General features: G+C 35.9%; 1 protein-coding gene and 1 non-coding gene across 5 annotated transcripts in view; one reads left to right on the top strand and one right to left on the bottom strand.

Moving 5' to 3' along the window:
* DIAPH2 (diaphanous related formin 2) overlaps nucleotides 1-19,956 on the top strand; it is a 946,398-nt gene that overhangs the window by 776,378 nt on the left and 150,064 nt on the right. For all 4 annotated transcript variants that reach the window (XM_088028705.1, XM_088028707.1, XM_088028706.1 and 1 more), the window contains one exon: nucleotides 3,042-3,137. In XM_088028705.1, the coding sequence (XP_087884831.1) occupies nucleotides 3,042-3,137 (96 nt within the window). The remainder of the gene's footprint in view (nucleotides 1-3,041; nucleotides 3,138-19,956) is intronic.
* Nucleotides 18,405-18,511, bottom strand: LOC114207579 (U6 spliceosomal RNA). Its single transcript, XR_003608880.1, has one exon. It is a non-coding gene; the product is annotated as a U6 spliceosomal RNA (small nuclear RNA).

Genomic DNA, 19,956 nt, shown 5'->3' with positions numbered 1-19,956 from the left:
ATATACAGAATATAATTACATTAAAGAATTTTAATGAAGTGGCATCCATGTCATTGTTATAATTTTTAATGTTTTAAAATTTAATAATTGCATATTATTTATGTAAAATCATAAATGCTGTTTTATAGTCTGGTTTTTTTCACTTACATATTTATTTTTCTACATAGTCTTTATAATGACTGTTTTTATAAGGATGAATAAAATTCAGTTATACTGTGGTTCTCTTTTGGTTGTATTTTTATATCTCTAAAAATTCCTTTCATGTCTTCTATGCAATTCTGCTTCTCCTGACTGCCTATTAAAAATTGGGGTCCTCAGGAGTTGCATCCTATGGTGTCTTCTCTTCTCATATAGTATTATCAGGGTGATCTCACCCATCTTCCAACAGTACTCAAATCTTTAGCTTCAGCCCAGACTTCACTCCTGGGATCCAGACTTATATTTCTAACTGCTCACTGGATATCTCTACTTAAATATTCCTTTTTTTTTAAGATTTTATTTATTTATGTGTCAGAGAGAGAGAGCGCACAAGCAGGGGGAGTGGGAGAGGGAGAAGCAGGCTTCCCGCCAAGCAGGGAGCCCGATATGGGACTCGATCCCAGGACCCTGAGATCATGACCTGAGCCGAAGGCAGATGCTTAACAACTAAGCCACCCAGGCGCCCCTCTACTTAAATATTCCTAAAAAAATAATCATATTTTCTCATACCTGTTTATCCTTGATCATCTAGACTCCTTCCTTCACCCTTGATCTCACCCCCTCAGCCAGGTCTTATTAACTATATTAAGACCTTCAAAGTAGCCACCCTCTCCATTCACTCTTCTATCCTTTTAGTTCACTCCTTTATCTCTTAGACAATTACACTATGTTCCTAACCATTTCCCCGCCTTCTGTTACACCATACTCTGAGTCATTCTCCACAGTGCTGTCCAATAAGTCTTTCTAAAATGAAAATCTAATCAAGTTACTTCCTGTTACTTATAGCTGTGTTTCCCAGTACAGTAGGCACTAGCCACATATAGGTAATGAGCACTTGAAATGTAGCTAATCTGATGTAATTAGCTAAATGTAGCTAATAAAAACATGCTAGATTTCTGAGACTTAATCTGATAAAAAGACTAAAAAATAAATACTTTTGTATATATTGAGTTAAACATTTACTAAATATATGAAAATTGATTTCATTTGTTTTTAAATTTTTTTAAATGTGGCTACTAGGAAGTTTAAATTACTTACACAGCTCACATTTTTGGCCTGCATTTTATATCTATTGGAGAGTGTTGACTTATAGGATAATGCTCAAACCCATATCGTAGAATTATGATCTTTTATCATATGGTCACCATATGCCTATTGTCTTCTGTTAGCTGCATGCAAAGAGGGCTGGTCTTGGTGTCACATTGACCTGGGTTCCTACCTGGGCCCCTCCACATGCTAACTGTGTGATCTGGAATGAGATCCTTAAACTCTAAGTTTCAGTATCCCCAGCTGAAGAACAGAGATGATACCTATTTCAGTGTGTAGTTGGATTAAAAGATACAACATATGTAAAGTGCTTACTGCCTAAAATTTCATTCTCCTGGGTACATTCTAACCATACCAAACTACTTTCAGTTTCTCCTTTCTTTCTACTGTAGAGAGCAGGTGATGGTTCAGATGTGTCTGCAGCTTTAATATTCCTAAATGTGCATAATCCCCTTTCCCTGGTTAGTCACAGGGGTTCTACTTTCCTTTTATTTGTCCTGTTTTTACCAGATTTTGGACCTGAGAACCTCTCTGCTTCCCTTTGTTTTTTATTTAATATCATGTCCTAGAAAATTCGTTTTAAAAAAACAAATGATTGATCTCAAGTCAAATAGAGGGCATAATCAAAAAAGGTTTTAACTTGTTCTTGCCCTGTAGGAGAATATTTTTGTGTGTGTGATATGATACCCCATAGTCATTCTTTAAACAAAGTAGGATTTAAATTTAACTTTAGAATAACACCCAGGTCAGTTTTTTCTCCCTCTCTCCTGCCTTCTTCTTCTCTTAATCCTTCTGCTTACAAATATCTTCTACCCCAGACCCACACATTTAGCTACCACTCAAATTAGCCACTTAGTTAGGGTTCTTTTATTGTCAGCTAGGCCAGATGGGAAGATGGGTCTCAGCTCTCTGTGGATTACCCACAGTGTAGTAGAGTTTCTGGCAATAAACACCTTGAGATAAATGTTCCAACAAATCTTTAAAGTGTTTTTGATGGCCAGAATTGTCAAAGATAAGGGTAGGGTAAAATGTTTTAAATACATTTGCATTAGGAATTTCCATGCACATCTTTTGAATACTCTGCTCATGGAATCTTAACAGTTCTTTCCCATAGGAAAAACTTAGAAACACAACAGCATTCTAAAAGGGATGATGAAAAAAAAATTAAAAAATAAAAGGGATGATGAGACTCTGGCTAATGTCTCTCAAATGTAAAATATGGCTTTTCAAATGATGTGGTCACCTTTTCCTTCTACAATGTCAGCATTTTGAAATGGGTAAAGGATATGGATTAGGTAGAAATTGAATGCAAATGTGTTTTTGCAAATAGTGTCTTTTGAGATAATCGCAGATGATGGTTGAATGCTGAAGGTATTAATACAATCAGTATTTAACCTTGTGTAACTCCGCTTCATCAAATCACGCCCTGCACATTGATTGCATTAAGCCAGGTCATTGGTTTCTTGCTTAGGAATGTCTTATAAGAATCTTAACAGGAAGGCAGCAGTAGCTGATGAGCTACTGTTTATTTGCATACTGAACATGTCATCAATAATACAAAAGACAAGGTCCTTAAGTTGAAAGAACAGTGGGATTGGCATGAATTTTGCTTAATGGTGCATAGTAAGCAAAGTAGTCTGTGGTGCCAGAAACTGACAGGATCCATTATGTTTAAACAGATATAAGTCTTTAATTTAGGGATATTATGTAAATCTGACAGGAGTTTTTCCCCTTTATTTTCCTGTAGTTTAACTTGAATTGCTCCAAAATTAATTCTGATTTCTCCCTCCCTCCAGAGGGTGATGAGACTGGTGTGATGGATAATCTTCTAGAAGCCCTACAATCAGGTGCAGCATTCCGAGACCGCAGAAAGCGGATTCCAAGGAATCCAGGTAAAACTCATTCCAGTTTGCATGGTATTATAAAATGTGAATGTTCATAGCCAAATACCACCCCCAAAAAACCTTCCCCATGAATTTTTTTTTAACAGTGGATCTCAGTTCATGTTTTAAAAAGTCTGAACATGCTTCTATGTCTATGTGATCACAAGTTTCACCTTGGCAAAGGTATCTTCAAATACCCGTAGACTTTGCAAAAAAATTTCAGAAATAAGGACTCCTGCTGTGTTTAATATTAATTGTTGTTTTATATGCATGGGTTTGGGTGGAACATGGTTTATAAAACCATAAATGTAATTAAATCATTAAAAGGAATTGGCCCTAGGGATGCCACATTAGCTATTTACAGGTAAGGAAACTGAAATAATGCTTCTTTCTAGAGGTCATTTTGGCTTTGTAGTACAATCCAGATTCCATTCTCCATGTTAATAAAGAGAAGAGGGGCACAGTGGTATTAGAAAATTGTCTGTCTTCTCTGCTCATACGCTATGGCTGAGGTAAATAATAGTTCCTCTCAGAATAATCCAGGTAGCTGAGCTATCCACCTCCTTTAAGGAAATTTCTATATTTTTAGTTTTATCTTCTTCGAAGAAGAGGAAGAAATTAGGTATATTGATTTTAAAAGTCCTCTTCATGGACTATGGAGCTATATGGGGTAGTAAATGAAAAAGGGAGCATTAGTTGTAAATATGTAAGTTCTCCTTAATTTAGATTAATAAGATTTGCCTTGAATAGCCTACAATTCAAAAAATATTCTGTATTTGGACTGGAAACTAACGTATATCATCAGAATACAAAGTGGTAGCTCTTAAAACCATTGTCCAACAAAGCAGTGAAAGAAATGGAGCCCAGTACAGTTGTCCAGGAAAGCTTTTGGCAATCGTGAAATTCATGGCAGAAGACAATATAAGTTATATTCATCTTTTTTACATTTGGGTGAATTTTGATGCATATGAAGACATTGAAGATGGCCTACAAAAAGAGTAAAAGACTGGAGGAAAGAAAAGTAAAATCTCTATTTGTATATTCATATTAATTTTTTAAGGTAGTGTTGCATAGCAGAATATTAGGAGCACTAGTAATCTGTAACTCTGAAGCAACCATTTCATCTACTCTCAGTCTTTATCTGTAAAATAAGAATGTTTTACCATGCTATCAGAGACCCCTTCTACCTCCTAAGGAAAATAGAAACCTTCACTGTTCTTTCTTGAACTATCAGAGTATTAACAGTGAAAAGCAAACTGAAATAATTTTTCTATCAATTCAGTTCTCTGTTAAGCAGCTGATAAATGTAAGCATGTTATTCTGTACCATAAAAGAACTGCCGTCATCTTTTTAGGCTATTTATTTTTAAAATACATTTGCTAAGGACCGTGTTTGATTAGGCTCACATCTCATACTGACTCTAGAAAGATTATACTGAGAAAGAGAGTGATCATCTAATAGGGTTTCTCTGAGTTTGGTACGCAAGGGAATATTGTGTCAAGCAACTGTGAAACACCAAGAATAGATTCACAAACTGCATAATTTCATAGTACTGATTCCAAATAATCTAAACCGGGACCTCCTTTGGTTTGTAGCTGGAGTACCTCCATGAACACACAGGGTCAAAAATATCAGCCCAAGTAGTTCTGGCAGTCATTCCAAGTGACAGCAGCCAATGCAAATGTCCAGTGGTAAAAAGAAACTAGAAGCAGACGGTGGCAATGATCGCTAATGCATCTTGAGCATCAGAGTTCACGCGAGGGAGAGGGAGAAGCAGGCATAGAGTTGTTATGCTCTCCGACTTGCTTGCCTCTTTCTAGAAGCAACAGAACTGGGGATTTTCCCAGATTTCTTCCTTGTTTCTGACTTTCCTAACTAGATCATCTTTTTCTGCTGACGTCCTTTTGTTTTCACTTTACTAGGTGCCTTATTTGGTTCTTTTTCAATGCTCTATCGAATTTATATTGTTACACTTTCCCTGTTCAACACCAGCATTCTTGCATCTTTCAGTAACCTCCACTTCAACATGATGAGATAGAAGCAGAAAAATCAAATTATAAAGAAGGCTATTTTTATCAAGTAAAGTAAAATAAGAGGGAATAGCCAAAAAATCTGAAATCGGCGTGAGCCATAAACAGCAAAGACGTACCGCTCTGCTTGCCATCTCCATTATTATCACTTACAGATGGAAATTATAGTATGTAAAATACAGAGCTCTACAATTGTGCTGTTAATTGCAGTGTTTTCGATTCACTATTTAAACAAAATGAGGTGATGATTTATATTCTTCATTAGAAAGTCAAAATGTTAGTAAATAGTATGATTAGTTGCCTACATTATAAAACTTTCATACTGAGTCTATGTCCCCTCCCCAGGGTCTACCAAATTAGGCAACTCAGAGCTCCCAAATATTGCCTGTAGCCCAAATACTGAGAGTGTTGTTTCAGCTAAGGGTCTCAAAAGACATTTCAAGGGAGACTATTATATAAGGAGTGCTATTGAAAAAAATATTGATAACTAGTATAGCACAGGCTTCAACCAGTCAGAATGTACACAGCAATAAGAAGCCACTATGTGGTACTAATACATATGGGCTGAATATCAACCCAGATTACAAGCTTTACTAATACCAAACTCAGAGATTAGGAAATGAGCCCCTAAACATTCATTAATTTATTGTACATCTGTTCTCTGAAAGGTACTGTGCTACACATGAAGGAAAATGCAGAAATAATTATGATTTTTCTTCGTTACAAGACCCTTGTGTCTTGTGGGAAAGAGAAACGGTACAGAAAGACTACAGAATAAAGCAAAAAATAATAGGTATTATGCTAGAGCTATTAATAATATACTTTGTGAGCTCAGAGGAAGGAAATATCATGTTTTATTGGATATATCAGAAAAAGAGTCATGGAAGAAAAGGTTTTGAAGGGTGAGTATAGATTTCAGCAGTTGGAATTGGAGGTAGGGATAGCAGGCAAATGAAATGTCATTAAGAAAAATACAGAAGTAAGAAAGTGCAAAGCATTTTGGGAGCATGGCAAATAGTCCACCTAGTAAGAAAATAGGCTATATAAAGTATAGAAGTATGGAGAGAACTCTGGAAAAGTAGGTTGATGAGCACTGGGTGTCATATGCAACTGATGAATCACTAAATTCTACCCCTGAAACTAAAAATACACTTATATGTTAACTAAATTGAACTTAAATATATTTTTTTAAAGTAGGTTGATGCCACATCATAGAGTGCTTGAATAAGAGACTAAGGTGTTAGCTTATAATTCTTTAGGCAATGGGGAACTACTGAAGGTTTTTAAGCAGTGGAGGAACACGATCAAAGCTATATATTAAGACCTTTAATCTATAGGAGTGTGAATGATGAATTAGGATTCTTCTGTCATATTCTTAGTGAAAGGAGATAATTTAGGTGAAGAAGAAGAGGAGTAGCCAGGAGTCAAAGATAGTCCCAGGGTTTTGAATTTGATTAGCTAGAAAGATAGTTGGGTTATGAGAGAAAACTATTAAGAGCAGGAAAAGGAGTAGTGATGAAAGATAAAGTAAGTTTTGGGAAAGTGAAACTGAAAGTGGCAGCAGAGCATTGAGGTCAAGATGTCCAGAAGTTTCTTAAAAGGATGGGTGTAGATTTCATCACAAGATGGTTGAGTTTGTAAAATTTCTGGGTATAGTATGGAAATGGAAGGGATTATTAGAGTGATTCTTCAGATAAAAGAGATCCAAAAAGAGAACTTTGAAAATGCTTTCACTTAGGGCTAAAAGTAAAACTGGCAAAGAAGATAGACAAGGAGTAGTTGGGCAGGTGGGAGGAGAATCAAAACATTGTTCTAGGAGCAAAGGAAGAGGAAAGTATTAAGAAGGCAGAAAAAGTGGGCATTTTCAACAATGACATCTGCTGTGGTAAAATCAAAAAGGATAAAGACCAATGGTTTGCCATTTGGGAGTTTTCTATCAACTTTTTAAGAGCATCTTTTCAGTATTTGGATGGAACTGGGAGCCAGAATGCAGGAACTAAGCAGTGAGTAGATTGTGAGGTTGCAGGGATTGATAGTATTAATCCAACAATTGAACAATTTTATTGAATGCTTCCTGGATGTCATATACTGGTTCAGGTACATGTACCACCAATCAGGACACTTGCCTTAAGGGGCTCACATACCTTTTGGGAAAACAGGAATGTAAGCCACGTGATAAAATTGCAGTGTGATTTTATATGTGTCGTAATGAGATAGGAAACATGTGCTTATACAGCACAGGAGTTTGAGTAACGTTCCCCACCCCTTCACCTCTCACCTATTCATCCCTAGAATATGGACTATGCTTTCTAAGAGTTTGGTGGGTGAAAGGAACATCTCACTTTTCCTTAATAATCTAGTATGGATTTACCACCTATGAATTCTGCTGAATCCTTCTGGACCCTCTTTGTGACAGCCTTTGTTAGCTCTCAAAGTAATAAGTTCCGTATGTTTACAATTCACTTTGGAAAGAATTACCCGTAAGTATTCCTGACTTTGTCATTATAAGATCAAAGGTAAGCTTTGGAAGAAAAAGAAACACATGGAAAAAAAAAAAACTTTGCAGAAGTGAAAACCACACTTAAAATATAAATACACAATGCCACATCTGAAATCATTACCAAATAGCTATAGATAGTTAGAACTTGCTTCTCCTCTCTCAACCAACTTGACTTCTTCATTCTTTGCCCACTACAAGTAAATATAAACAATCTTCTTAGCAATAGATATCTAACTTAGCTATTTTGGCTATTACCAGATTTTGGCATATAGTTCCAGACATTAAAAAAAAAAAAATTACAAGAGAAGCAGTATGAAGAAATGAAACCAGGAAACAGAATTAAATGTAATTCAGTTGTAGAACTACACAGGGCAACCAAGAAAACTAAATTTGAAAAAAAATAAAAGAAACTCAGGGGACACACAATTGTAGTTTTATGGATCAGCAAGATAACAATAAAATGAGAAGCTCTACAGTCCTAAATGTCCACAGTAGCCAAACTATAGAAAGAGCCGGGATGTCCATGGACAGCTGAATGGAAAAAGAAGATGTGGTATGTATGTATGTATATATGTATACACACACACAGACACACACACAATGGAATATTACTCAGCCATCAGAAAGGATGAATGCTTACCATTTACATTGATGTGGATGGAACTGGAGGGGATTATGCTGAGCAAAATAAGTCAGTCAGAGAAAGACAATTATCATATGGTTTCACTCATATGTGGAATATAAGAAACAGCACAGAGGATCATAGGGGAAGGGAAGGAAAACTAATCGGAAAGTCATCAGAGAGGGTGAGAGACTCTTAACTATAGGAAACAAACCTAGGGTTGCTGGAGGGGAGGTGGGTGGGGGATGGGGTAATTGGCTGATGGGCATTAAGAAGGGCACGTGATGTGATGAGCATTGGGTGTTATACACAAATTATGAGTTATTGAACTCTACATCTGCAACTAATGATGTACTATGTGTTGGCTAATTGAATTTAAATTAAAAAAAATGAGAAGCTCTCATTTACCATGTGAGAACAGATAGGGGCAAGAAACAATGATAAAAAAAAAGAAGAGAAAAAAAAGCAAACTCTAAGTATTAGGGAAAATATCTTTACAACAAAACCCAAAACCTACATTTTCCTAGGCCTCTCTACCTCATGTAAATAACAAAACCCAAATTTTCCTTGTTGTTCTTTCCACATACACATTCAGGACCTCAAATGCCTATAAGGAATCTTTGAAGCATTTCTGGAAGTTCTCAGGGGGCATTTCACAAACACAGTCACCCACCACTGTTCTTCCACCTCCACCCGTAATACCATACATTTCCATGTCTGCTGTTTGCTATAGCAGTGGGCACTCTCATGCCTTCATGATGCCAGAGTTTGACAGTGGTCAGTGGCAAAGTGGAGGGAAACACCTCCCTCTTCCTTTAGTGTGGCACTTCAGCAGTGTACCAAGCAACACTACTTATGCCTGAAAGTCTTACATTTTTAGAGAAACAGCTTTCAGTTTTAAGTTACAGTCCTCTTGATCTCTATAGGATTTGGTCTCGTATAGCAAGGTCCAAAGACAAGCCCATGACAGATCCCATGTATAGTACTCAGTATCATCCTCATCTTTTGATGACCAAGTTCTGCTGGAGTTTTGTGTTTGTTTGTTTGTTATTATTACTAGGTCAAGCTGGTCATTCATCCAAGCTGCTTACTTCCTTCTCCCTTAGGATGAGTTCTTTCCCATGAGGTTCCCCAGTCTTCTATTTTTAAGTGTTAGATTCTTGGACTAGCCAACTAAACCCCATTTTGTCTATAGAAGAGTTACTATATTAATAATGTGCATTTGAAATCTAGTAAAATATGACATAATGCAAGCAAATAAACAGAAACGTGGCATTCACCCAAATGACATTTATTGATCAAATCCTAGGGGCCAGGCTAGGGCCCTGGAGTGTAAAAATGGATAAAGCATGGGTGCTAGCTTCAAGTAGTCACAGCTTCGTGGGGAAGGCAGATATATACACAATATAAATGTTGTGATATACCTGTGTAGAAAATGCTGAAAGAGCAACTAGCTGCCTAGAGAATTTAAGAAATTTTTCATAATGAAAGTGGCATTTGAGTTGTGTTTTGATGAATAGTAGTTTACTTAGAGGAGAATAGGAGGAATAAGCATTTCAAATAAAGGAAATGGTAAATACATGCAGTGGAAATAGGGAAGGGGAACAGTGGCAATAATGCAAAGTTTGTTGCAACAAAGAGCCAGCAGAGGTTTTTAAGTAGAAGATTACATAACTACACACAAACACACACACACACACACACACACACAAGCAAGAGGGGTTGAGGCTGGAAATAACAGATTTGGGGGGCATCTGCACATATAGGGTTATAAAAACCTTGGGATCACCTAGGAAGAGTATGTCCAATGAGAGGTAAATAGGCTGAGAATAGAGTATTTGGGAATTACAGTATTTAAGAGGCAAATAGAGGAATCAGCAAAGGACACTGAGAGAAAAAATGGTTCGAAAGGGAAGAAGAGAAAAAGTGACACCTGGAAGACTGAAGGCAGGGAGAATTTCAGAAAGGAGAAAGTCAGCAGGGTCATATTCTGCAGGAAGTTAAATAAAATGATGGCTGAAAAAAGACCAGTGGGTTTGTCAACTAGCAGGTGACAGATGACCTTTTCCCAAGCAGTTTCAGTAGAACAGTGAAGGTCAAGAACAAGGTCCTAATGGATTAAAAAATGAATATCTTGTGTACCTTAAATGCTGGGGCTTGAAGGAAAGAAAAGAGTGAAAAGATAAATCGTGTCTCTTCTAGAGATTCTGACAGGAAACTCTAGACACTTAACAAAGGTCTTGAGTGGAGTTGCCAATCATAAGTTAATACGTCTAGTTTCACTTACAAATATGTGGGCTTTTCCCCTCTTAATTCAATTGTATTTATTGAGTATATACTATGTGATATAGTTAAAATACTTCCGCATGCCTAGTGCTTTACAAGGTTAACAAAGCACTTTCTCATTTATTCTGTGATAGGTGATTCATAGTCATCTAATGCAGAGAGAATAGTCTCTTAAGTTAAAATGACAAACATTTGTGTCCTCATACAGAGAGAGAATAGATTGGGTGTTGAAGAAAGATATTCTTGAGTTAACTGGGTAGAAGCTTGGGGAGACATGAGGAGGGAGACAAAAAGGGTGAGATCTTCTTCAGAAAATCTTTGTCAGCTTTAGAGTTAACTGGTTTGCAAGTGGTGAAAGTCAGGAGTGGGTGGGTCATAGTTTATGTGTGATTTTCTTGAGATGAGGAAAGGAGGTGGTGAGGAAGTAGCAAATCAAATAATCCTTAGGCAAGCCACTGAGTGTTCTCAGTTGTGTTAGTTAGCATGGTTACCTCTTGGCAATAACTACAAGGTAAATACTAGGAATCTTGGAGAACTGGTCAACATTCAGGTCACAGCTAAAAATACAACAATGGGTAAGATAATCTGGGGAAAATAAATAGAGCAGTGAGCAAAAGAGAGAACCCTGGAGAAAACAAACATTTGTGGCACTGTTTCTCAGCCCTGGCTACACAATAGACTCACTTTGAGAGACTTCTAAGAAATAGCTATGTCTAGTTCCTCTCTGAACCAATTAAATCCAAATCTGTGGAGTCAGAGCCTGGGCAATAGTATGTTTTAAAAGTTCCTCAAAAAGTTGAAAATAGAGCTACCATATGACCCAGCAATTGCACTACTGGGTATTTACCCCAAAGATACAAATGTAAGGATCTGAAGGGGTACATGTACCCCAATGTTTATAGCAGCAATGTCCACAATAGCCAAACTATGGAAAGAGCCAAGATGTCCATCGACAGATGAATGGATAAAGAAGAGGTGGTATATATATACAATGGAATATTATGCAGCCAGCAAAAGGAATGAAATCTTGCCATTTCCAACAACGTGGATAGAACTGGAGGGTATTATGCTGAGCGAAATAAGTCCATCAGAGAAAGACATGTATCATATGACCTCACTGATATGAGGAATTCTTAATCTCAGGAAACAACCTGAGGGTTGCTGGAGTGGTGGGGGCTGGCAGGGATGGGGTGGCTAGGTGGTAGACATTGGGGAGGGTATGTGCTATGGTGAGTGCTGTGAATTGTGTAAGAATGGTGAATCACAGACCTGTACCTCTGAAACAAATAATACATTATATGTTAAAAAAAAAAAAAGAAGATAGCAGGAAGGGAAGAATGAAGGGGGGAAATCGGAGGGGGAGACGAACCATGAGAGACTATGGACTCTGAGAAACAAACTGAGGGTTCTAGAGAGGAGGGGGGTGGGGGGATGGGTTAGCCTGGTGATGGGTATTAAAGAGGGCACGTACTGCATGGAGCACTGGGTGTTATATGCAAACAATGAATCATGGAACACTATATCAAAAACTAATGATGTTATGTATGGTGATTAATATAACATATTAAAAAACAAAAAAGTTATTCAGGAGATTTTAATGTGCCACAAAAGTGGAACCACCAATTTATGGCACTAGCTTGGTAGATGGAGCACATGAAATAGAGCATGAAGAGGTTGGTTATGGAGGTATGAGGAGAAAAAAAAGCTATTGTATTACTTTTCAAAGAGAAAGTGCCAAATAGCATCAGATGTAGCCAAGAGAACCAATAAAATAAGGATTGGAAAGGATCCATCGGATTTAACTATTAGGAATTCAATGGTGACTTTACAAAACTAGTTTTAGGAGTGTGTTTAGGGGGTTGGAGTGAGAAAGGTGTAGAAACCAGATTGCGTTGAGTTCTAAAATACTATTAATTTTTAAGACCATTTAATTTAGTGTCTTTTTTTATCACTAAATGTGAATTTTATGATGAAACATATGCCTATATTAGTTACGTAATTTTTGGGTTTTGTTTTCTTTTTATTTGTGGAAATTAAATTTTGCTTTTGGGGCAGACATACATACATACTGTATAAGATCTAGGTTTGCATTAGGGAAGCTAGAAACAGAAGATTACTATGTGGTCTATCTTTGATTATTCTTTGACAACTAGAGAACAAATTGAACACAGACCATTTATGCTCTATTTATACACAAAATTGTTCTAAGCAAGCACTGATGATGTTCTCTATAGAAATTTCCATCACTTTTGCTTGTCTTTTCTCCTACACAATATAATCAGCTCTGCTGCACATTTCTTCATTGGTGATTTCTGCAGGCCAGTAGGAGATAAGGTCAATTTCAGTTGATGTTTTAATGAGAATATGAATTTAGCAGGCTTCCTTTATATACTGGAATGTGGGATAAGTTCGGACAAGCAATCATTATGCAGCAATAAATTTTTCTTGGTAGTTTTAATTCCATATCAAAAATTTATGGACATGCTAATGTTAGTAGTTAAGCTCACATAGCCACCTGCTTATTAAAAACCCTCAATTCAGGAATAAATGGTTGGGACCCTATATGTCAGGTGCATGAGACCACTCTAATATGAGCAAACATTGTGGATTTGTAACTACATTAACTGACAAGGTATTCATCAGACTGTAATAAGTACCTTAAATTTTCTGAAAAAATAACTGTTTTCAAAATGAAAGGGGAATAGTTGTTTAAATTAACTGTTTTCAAAATGAAAGGGGAATAGTTGTTTTAACTGGTGGTTGTGATTATGGGCTTATTTCTCTCATATGGACTCAGGAGTGTATTACTGTGTATGTTCCTAAACAGGGATAAGAATTTGTAAACTGTCCAGCCAAATTCCATCTGCTGCCCCAGTGGCAAAAAGCAGCTAGATGCACCTGGAAATAAATGTACTCCCTACCCATCTTTTAATTTTGTGAAACCTTTGGACACACTTCTCTTGTGTATTACAACTTCAACCTTACTCCTGGTAATTCTTTTCCTTGTGTCCATTAAAATGAGAAGAGTAGAAGGTAAAGGAAGAAAGGAAAAGGGCAGTAGGTATCTTAAACTCCATAGTACTCTTTTGAGATTCAAGTTTTTCTATTATTGATTGGTATTCTTTGCATTTGCAAAACCATGAGCTATGAAACCTTGAACCTAATATAGTGTTTCACCTATTCCAGGAAACCTTGTAAGGTTATGCTCAATGTCAACTCTCTTAAAGATATAGATGATACAAAGTGTTAAAATACTACCGGGCTTATAACTGTGTTTCACTATTAAAAGGTTATGATTTATTTTTAGCACCTAGCACATAACTCAGTATAGTACATGCTCTTGATAACTGCTTGTTGAATACTTCACAATTATCAAAAAAATTGAATCTAAATTAAATCCTTTTCAATATATTGTACCTGGAGCTATCTCTCAAGTTTGAAATTTAGGAGATGAAAGAAATAGAAATTTCATTCTACTTCACTGTAAATGGAATTCCATTAATGCTGAGTTTATTTTATGGGAAAACTCAAATGTCCTATGTGTGTTACCTTCACATGACCTTTCTACTAGTAATGTTTAGGCTTGACAAGTAAAGAAAAATTCTGAGTTTATATAAAAAAATATAACTTGTATGTCATTACTCTTATTCTTACATCCATTGTGCTTGCATTTGACTTCCACCTTTTTGTCATTCTCAACCCAAATAGCAATTTGTTCTACTCCTAATGCTTAAAGGGCAAAATTCCTAAATACTACTAGAGAAAATAGAAGAAAAACAGAGCCTTTTGTTTAAGTTTTACATATCTCCTCATCAGTCTTTGGCAGTAAATATGCTCTATAAGACGGGAAGTAGACAGAATCTACTTTAGAACAAGTGTAAGTAATTAATTGCTTTTCCAGCTTTCTCACAGATTTACTCAGGAGAACAGATCTTCTGAAGTTTAAGGTTTTTATCTAGTATGTATGAGTATTTTAAGGACTTGAATTGTTTGTTTAAGGAACTTCTAGAATCTAGGATGATATTTTCCCTTTTCACTTGGGAAGGTTTTAGCTTGAGATTTCTTAGGGTTATTGCCTGTTCTATTGTTTGTCTTGCATAGATGGAGCATATAGCAAGCAATACAGTATTCTGTGGGCAATGAACAGGGTTTTTTTTTATTTCATACATTATTCACAACTCTGCAGTGATTTCAGAAAGTCAACGTATGTACCAGACACAAAGAAATGAAAAAACACAAAAACAAGGATATGATTTTCATATTGTTTGGAAAGTTGATACTACTGTGTATGGATTTCATCTTTATTGAAAGTTATAATGACTGTTATATTTTTAGCAGACTTATCACTATGAATCAAAAGTGTGCATGTCTATCTTGTTAATGAACTGATTATCTTTAAATACTTGGAGTTAACCTATGAAGGGAAGTTTGTATCAAGAGGGATAAGCAGTATGACTGTGGATAATCTAGTGTTTATTTTAGTCATATTTGTGACATCATTTCAGTTGTCTGTATCAGTAGTATTTTAAGTGGCAGAGATAATGAAAGATGATTGTTTTGTACGTAACTGGATTTTATTGTCATCAACAGATAGTTGGAATCAAACATGCTTAAATTAAAAAGAAAAAGTTCTTTTTAAAGAATTTTTCTAATATGAAGTTTTCATTTTATGGTCAAAAATTAAATGAACTCTCATGTACTTAGAACCTTAAAACAAGTTTAGTTAATAGTTCTAAATTCCACAACATGAAGGCACCAAGAGGATGACCGTCCTTAGTAACTGGGATAATGGTTCAGTACAGAAAATAAATTTAGAAATAAAACAACATAATGAGTTTCTAGGAAATTATTAGAGGATGTTTTCAATGTTGAATTCAGGTAGAATTAGATTAGAAGAGACAAATGGGAAAAAAAAATCATATCTTGCCATTTGAATTTTTTTCAGTTGCCACAAACAGTATTGATCACTTTGCATGGTTCATTTAGAACTCCCTGGCAGAGGAAGATGCAAAGCACTGAAAAAGGATTATGGTCAAGTTGAATGCTGTCCACACAGATTCTATGCATTATAGATTATGCTTCAAGTTTCTTAACTTTTTTCCTATTTACCATGCTTTGTGGTCCTGGGCCCTTTGTACACTGCTTTCCTCACTTCCCTTCTGCTGCTTCAGAATTGTGTTTTATCTTTTTATCCCTCTTACAACATTGTTTCCCACTGCCATTGTCCCAATCTGATATTCCACATATTAGTTGTGGAGAAGAAAAACTGACAGCAAAAACGAGGAAATATAATTGTGTCAGCATTATTTGAAGTCTGTCTTACTTAAGTCTCAGCCTTCTATCCCTTTTAGGAAAACAAACAAGACTGACTACTTAGTGAATACATTCTTTCTTACTTTATGTAAAATTGTTCAGGTCTTGGTGTCAGGGAGGGGTCAATGAAGGATATCTCAAAGGACAGAGAAAAGTTCCTAGATGAACGCTTGGTTCCCAGACTTTTTAGGATTATAATGTCATCACTGCTGGAATTTATAAGTACTCCTGGTAGTGAGTAAAGCATGAAGCAGATGATGAACCTTTTGTATATTTACAAAAATTATTTCATCAATTAGTATAGACAGTTGTGAAATGACTACCTGATTTTTTTTGCTCTCAGAACGTATACACTCTGGAAAAAAAAAAAAACATGAAAGGGACAAATACCTTTTCATAAAAGTTCCTCAGACCACAATGGGCAGTTGATTACAGTTTGACAGGTATAAACGTATTCAATGAAAAGGAAAAAGTTTGGGATGTCAACAAGTAAGGTAGTTTAGTAGGTTTAGTACTTAAAAAAAATTTTGTCTCTCCAAATTCATTCAAATAATGTATTAGATTTTACTCTAATAGGTCATAATGAAGTTCTATACTAAGGAGAAATCTTTATAATTAAGGCATGTAAAACAAAATATTTTTTTAAAAGCACTTATAAACTAATTGATATGTTTTTTTTTTCTCTAATCTGTAATGTCTTGAAAACATGTAGCTCTGTTCATTCACTTTTTTTTTTTAAACTTGTGGAGGCTAACTCCAGTAAAAGTGAGACTCTGCAGTGTGTTCACTTATCTGTTTTTCCAAACCAGAGCATTGCCCTTAGAAAGTAGCATCTTTTATCAGTCATGGTATTTTTTTAAGATTTTATTTATTTGAGAGAGCACGAGCACAAGAGAGGAACAGAGGGAGAGGGAGAAGCAGACTCCCCAGAGAGCAGGGAGCTCCTGGGGGGAACCCCCTTTATCCCCAATGTGGGGCTTGATCCCAGGACTTTGGGATCATGACCCGAGCCTAAGGCAGATGCTTAACTGACTGAGCCACCCAGGAGCCCCTATCAGTCATGATTTTTAATCAAGTCACGTGAAAGCTTTTTTATTATGCATTAGGCATGACTTTTTAAACTACTACTTAACTTCCATTCTTCACCATCAAGTATGTTTTGTTCTCCTAGTTGATTTGGCTATGAAAGTTAAATATGGCAAAGTTTTCTTTAAAAATTGGAGGGGCGCCTGGGTGGCTCAGTCGGTTAAGCGTCTGCCTTCGGCTCGGGTCATGATCCTGGGGTCCTGGGATCGAGACCTGCATTGGGCTTAGCAGGGAGCCTGCTTCTCCCTCTCCCACTGCCTGCCGCTCCCCCTGCTTGTGCTCTGTGTCTGTCAAATAAAGAAATAAGTAATCTTTAAAAAGAAATAAATAAATAAAAATTGGAAAAGAAGCTCAGTTTTGAAGTATGGCTTCTTTTGGCTTCTTTTCTGGATTCTGTAACATGTGGAACATGTCCTGGCATAGTCGAAGGTAAAAAGAGTAGTGGTTGGGTAGAATGCATCACAGAATTTTATTTACTGTGTGTCCAAACCTGCTTTTGTACCAGTTAGCTATGACCTTTTATTCTAGCCTTAGCACATGCGATTATTAGAGGGCACCATTTCTGAAATATTTTCTTTCTAATATTAGTTTAAGCAAATTTCCTTGCAGTGCTAACTCTTCTTTCATTTTTTTTTCCTCCATGTGCTGCTCCTTTCCATTAAGCTGCTAAATCTTTTGCAGAGGAATTAAACGCAATGTTTCTAGAAGCATGAATAGCTTGTGCCCTTTTCTGAGTGTTCTACTTCAGAAATATTGCAGCTGCAGTGGCATTATGTGCCTTCGTTTCTTCCCATTTCTCTCTGCAGGGAAGTTCCTGCTTTAAGGTAGACCCAAGCTCTTTTAAACCTGGAATTTTTCTCTTCTAAATGATATGAATGCTTCAGTCATGTTTTCTAAAGCACATTGTTTCTTTGTTCACTTATTTCACACATCAGTTGACTATGCAGCTTGTAGGAATAATGGGGAGTGGGCAAGAGAGTATAAATGAATAATGACAAATCAATCTTTCCTATTAGGAAAACAACGCAAAGCAAAGGCTGTATGAATACAATCACAGTAACATGACTTTAGAGATGACACACGGTGCATTTGCTACCTGTGTATGTGATCCAGGGAATATCTCTACAGGCCATAAGATGTCAAAAATGCAGCTAAAATGAAAACAAGCCACTGGTACATTTTTCATGATACTTTGTCATAGGACTACATTGCTTCACCTGAAAAGCTCTGATTTGACTTGGATTTGGGGCAGAGAGTAAAGGATTTTGCCGTGAGTTGCCTTGTTTAGCCCGCTCCCTCCAATATATTTCTTTTATGTGATTCTATCACTTTGTTTTCCCATCAACTTGTCGTCTTACTTGTTTTCAATCTGAACATCACACTATTTATGAAATGGTCACTGCTTTTGAAGTTCATTCTCCAGAGTTCTAACTTTTATTAAGAAGAAAATAATTTTCACAAATTTGCGTGTCATCCTTGCACAGGGGCCATGCTAATCTTCTCTGTAACATTCCAATTTTAGTATATGTGCTGCCAAAGCGAGCACGATAATTTTCCAAGAAAAAAAAAAACACAGGTTATTGAACAAATTAGTTAAGTCCCATTCAAATAATAGAAGGCAAACTTGACTTATTCAACTCTGACATCTAATTTGAATCTTTTGTACCTGCTGTTCTCCTGAAAGCTGCTACTACTTGTTAAATTTGAGTAGGAGAGAACAAAACAGAGATAGTAGAATATTACTTCTTTTCACTAGCTTTAAATTAATTTCAGATTACACAGAACTACATCTTCATTATTAAAGCGAGAAATTCAATATGTACTCCAAAGTGTTCTATTCTTCTAACTCCTTTAATAATGTCAGGATTCTGCATCAGACAAACAAGGGAACTAATATTTTCTTATGGTATAAATTCTTTTTCTTTCTAAGCCAACAAAGTTAAAAACTCTTTTTTCTCATGTTTATGACTCTTCTTTGGCTAATTGAAACAGAATTCATGTGAGTAATTTATATTACTGACTATCTGCCACATAAACATTCATGGAAGGAAAAATAAAGTTTTAAAATAAAAAGAAATAAGCCTGCTCTGAAAAGATTATATATCATTAACAGTTTTTGTCATTTATATTTTCCTAAATAAGCTAATTTTGAAACATATAAATGCATTAAGTTGGAAATGAATCTTATGCTAGCATTGGTTATGCTTCATGGTTAGCACTGGTGCAAGCTGGTAATTTAAAAACCTCAAATTTTTACTGCTATTTGTACCCAGCTGTGTCAGCTGTACAAATGATAAAATAGTCATCAAATATATATATAATATAATAGCTATTGTGCTTTAAATATCTTTTATGCTTTGACATTAACTGTCTCTCTCACCTTGGTATCTACTTTTCAAAAATCTATTACCCATTCCTGATACTGTTTAACTGGGGTTATTTGTCCTTTGACAGTACTGCATACTGTTGACAATATCTTTTAATTTGCTTAATTTTCTGACATTTTCTATGTTAATTTTTTGACTTTGGGATTTTTAAATGCCAGATTTGTGCTTAAGATAGAAAAACCCTCCACTAATAAGATTTGGTCATATCACCTAATACTACACAGTTATCCCGGATGTAATAGGGAGAGATAAAGAAAGGATCACAGACAATAAATTTGCCCTGCTTTCTCCACAAAGTTGTTACTGCAAGCTTTAAGTCTCAGCTTTTATTGATAATATAAATATGGGTTATGTAAGGAAAGCTTATACCTATTTATAATAGCATTCAAATCTGGTTTTAGTAATTGCTTTAGGCCAAACCACTCCATAAACAGTCCCAAGGCAATTTGAAAATAGGTATTTGTTACATAATCTTTTTTATTGCATATGTATTTTATTTTATGATTTTTATAATTAAAGTAATAAAACTCGATAGTATTTCCTGGCTAACTAGCAGGTAAACAACTTTACACAAAATAAATGTATTTTATCTTGTGAAACAACT

The sequence above is a fragment of the Eumetopias jubatus genome, unplaced genomic scaffold (genome assembly GCF_037043125.1).
Source record: "Eumetopias jubatus isolate StellerSeaLion01/CBP00866 unplaced genomic scaffold, mEumJub1_p1.0 scaffold_11, whole genome shotgun sequence".
In the NCBI taxonomy this organism is placed as follows: Eukaryota; Metazoa; Chordata; class Mammalia; order Carnivora; family Otariidae; genus Eumetopias; species Eumetopias jubatus.
The sequence above is the reverse complement of the archived record's forward strand: the minus strand, read 5'-3'. Positions and strand labels throughout refer to the sequence as shown.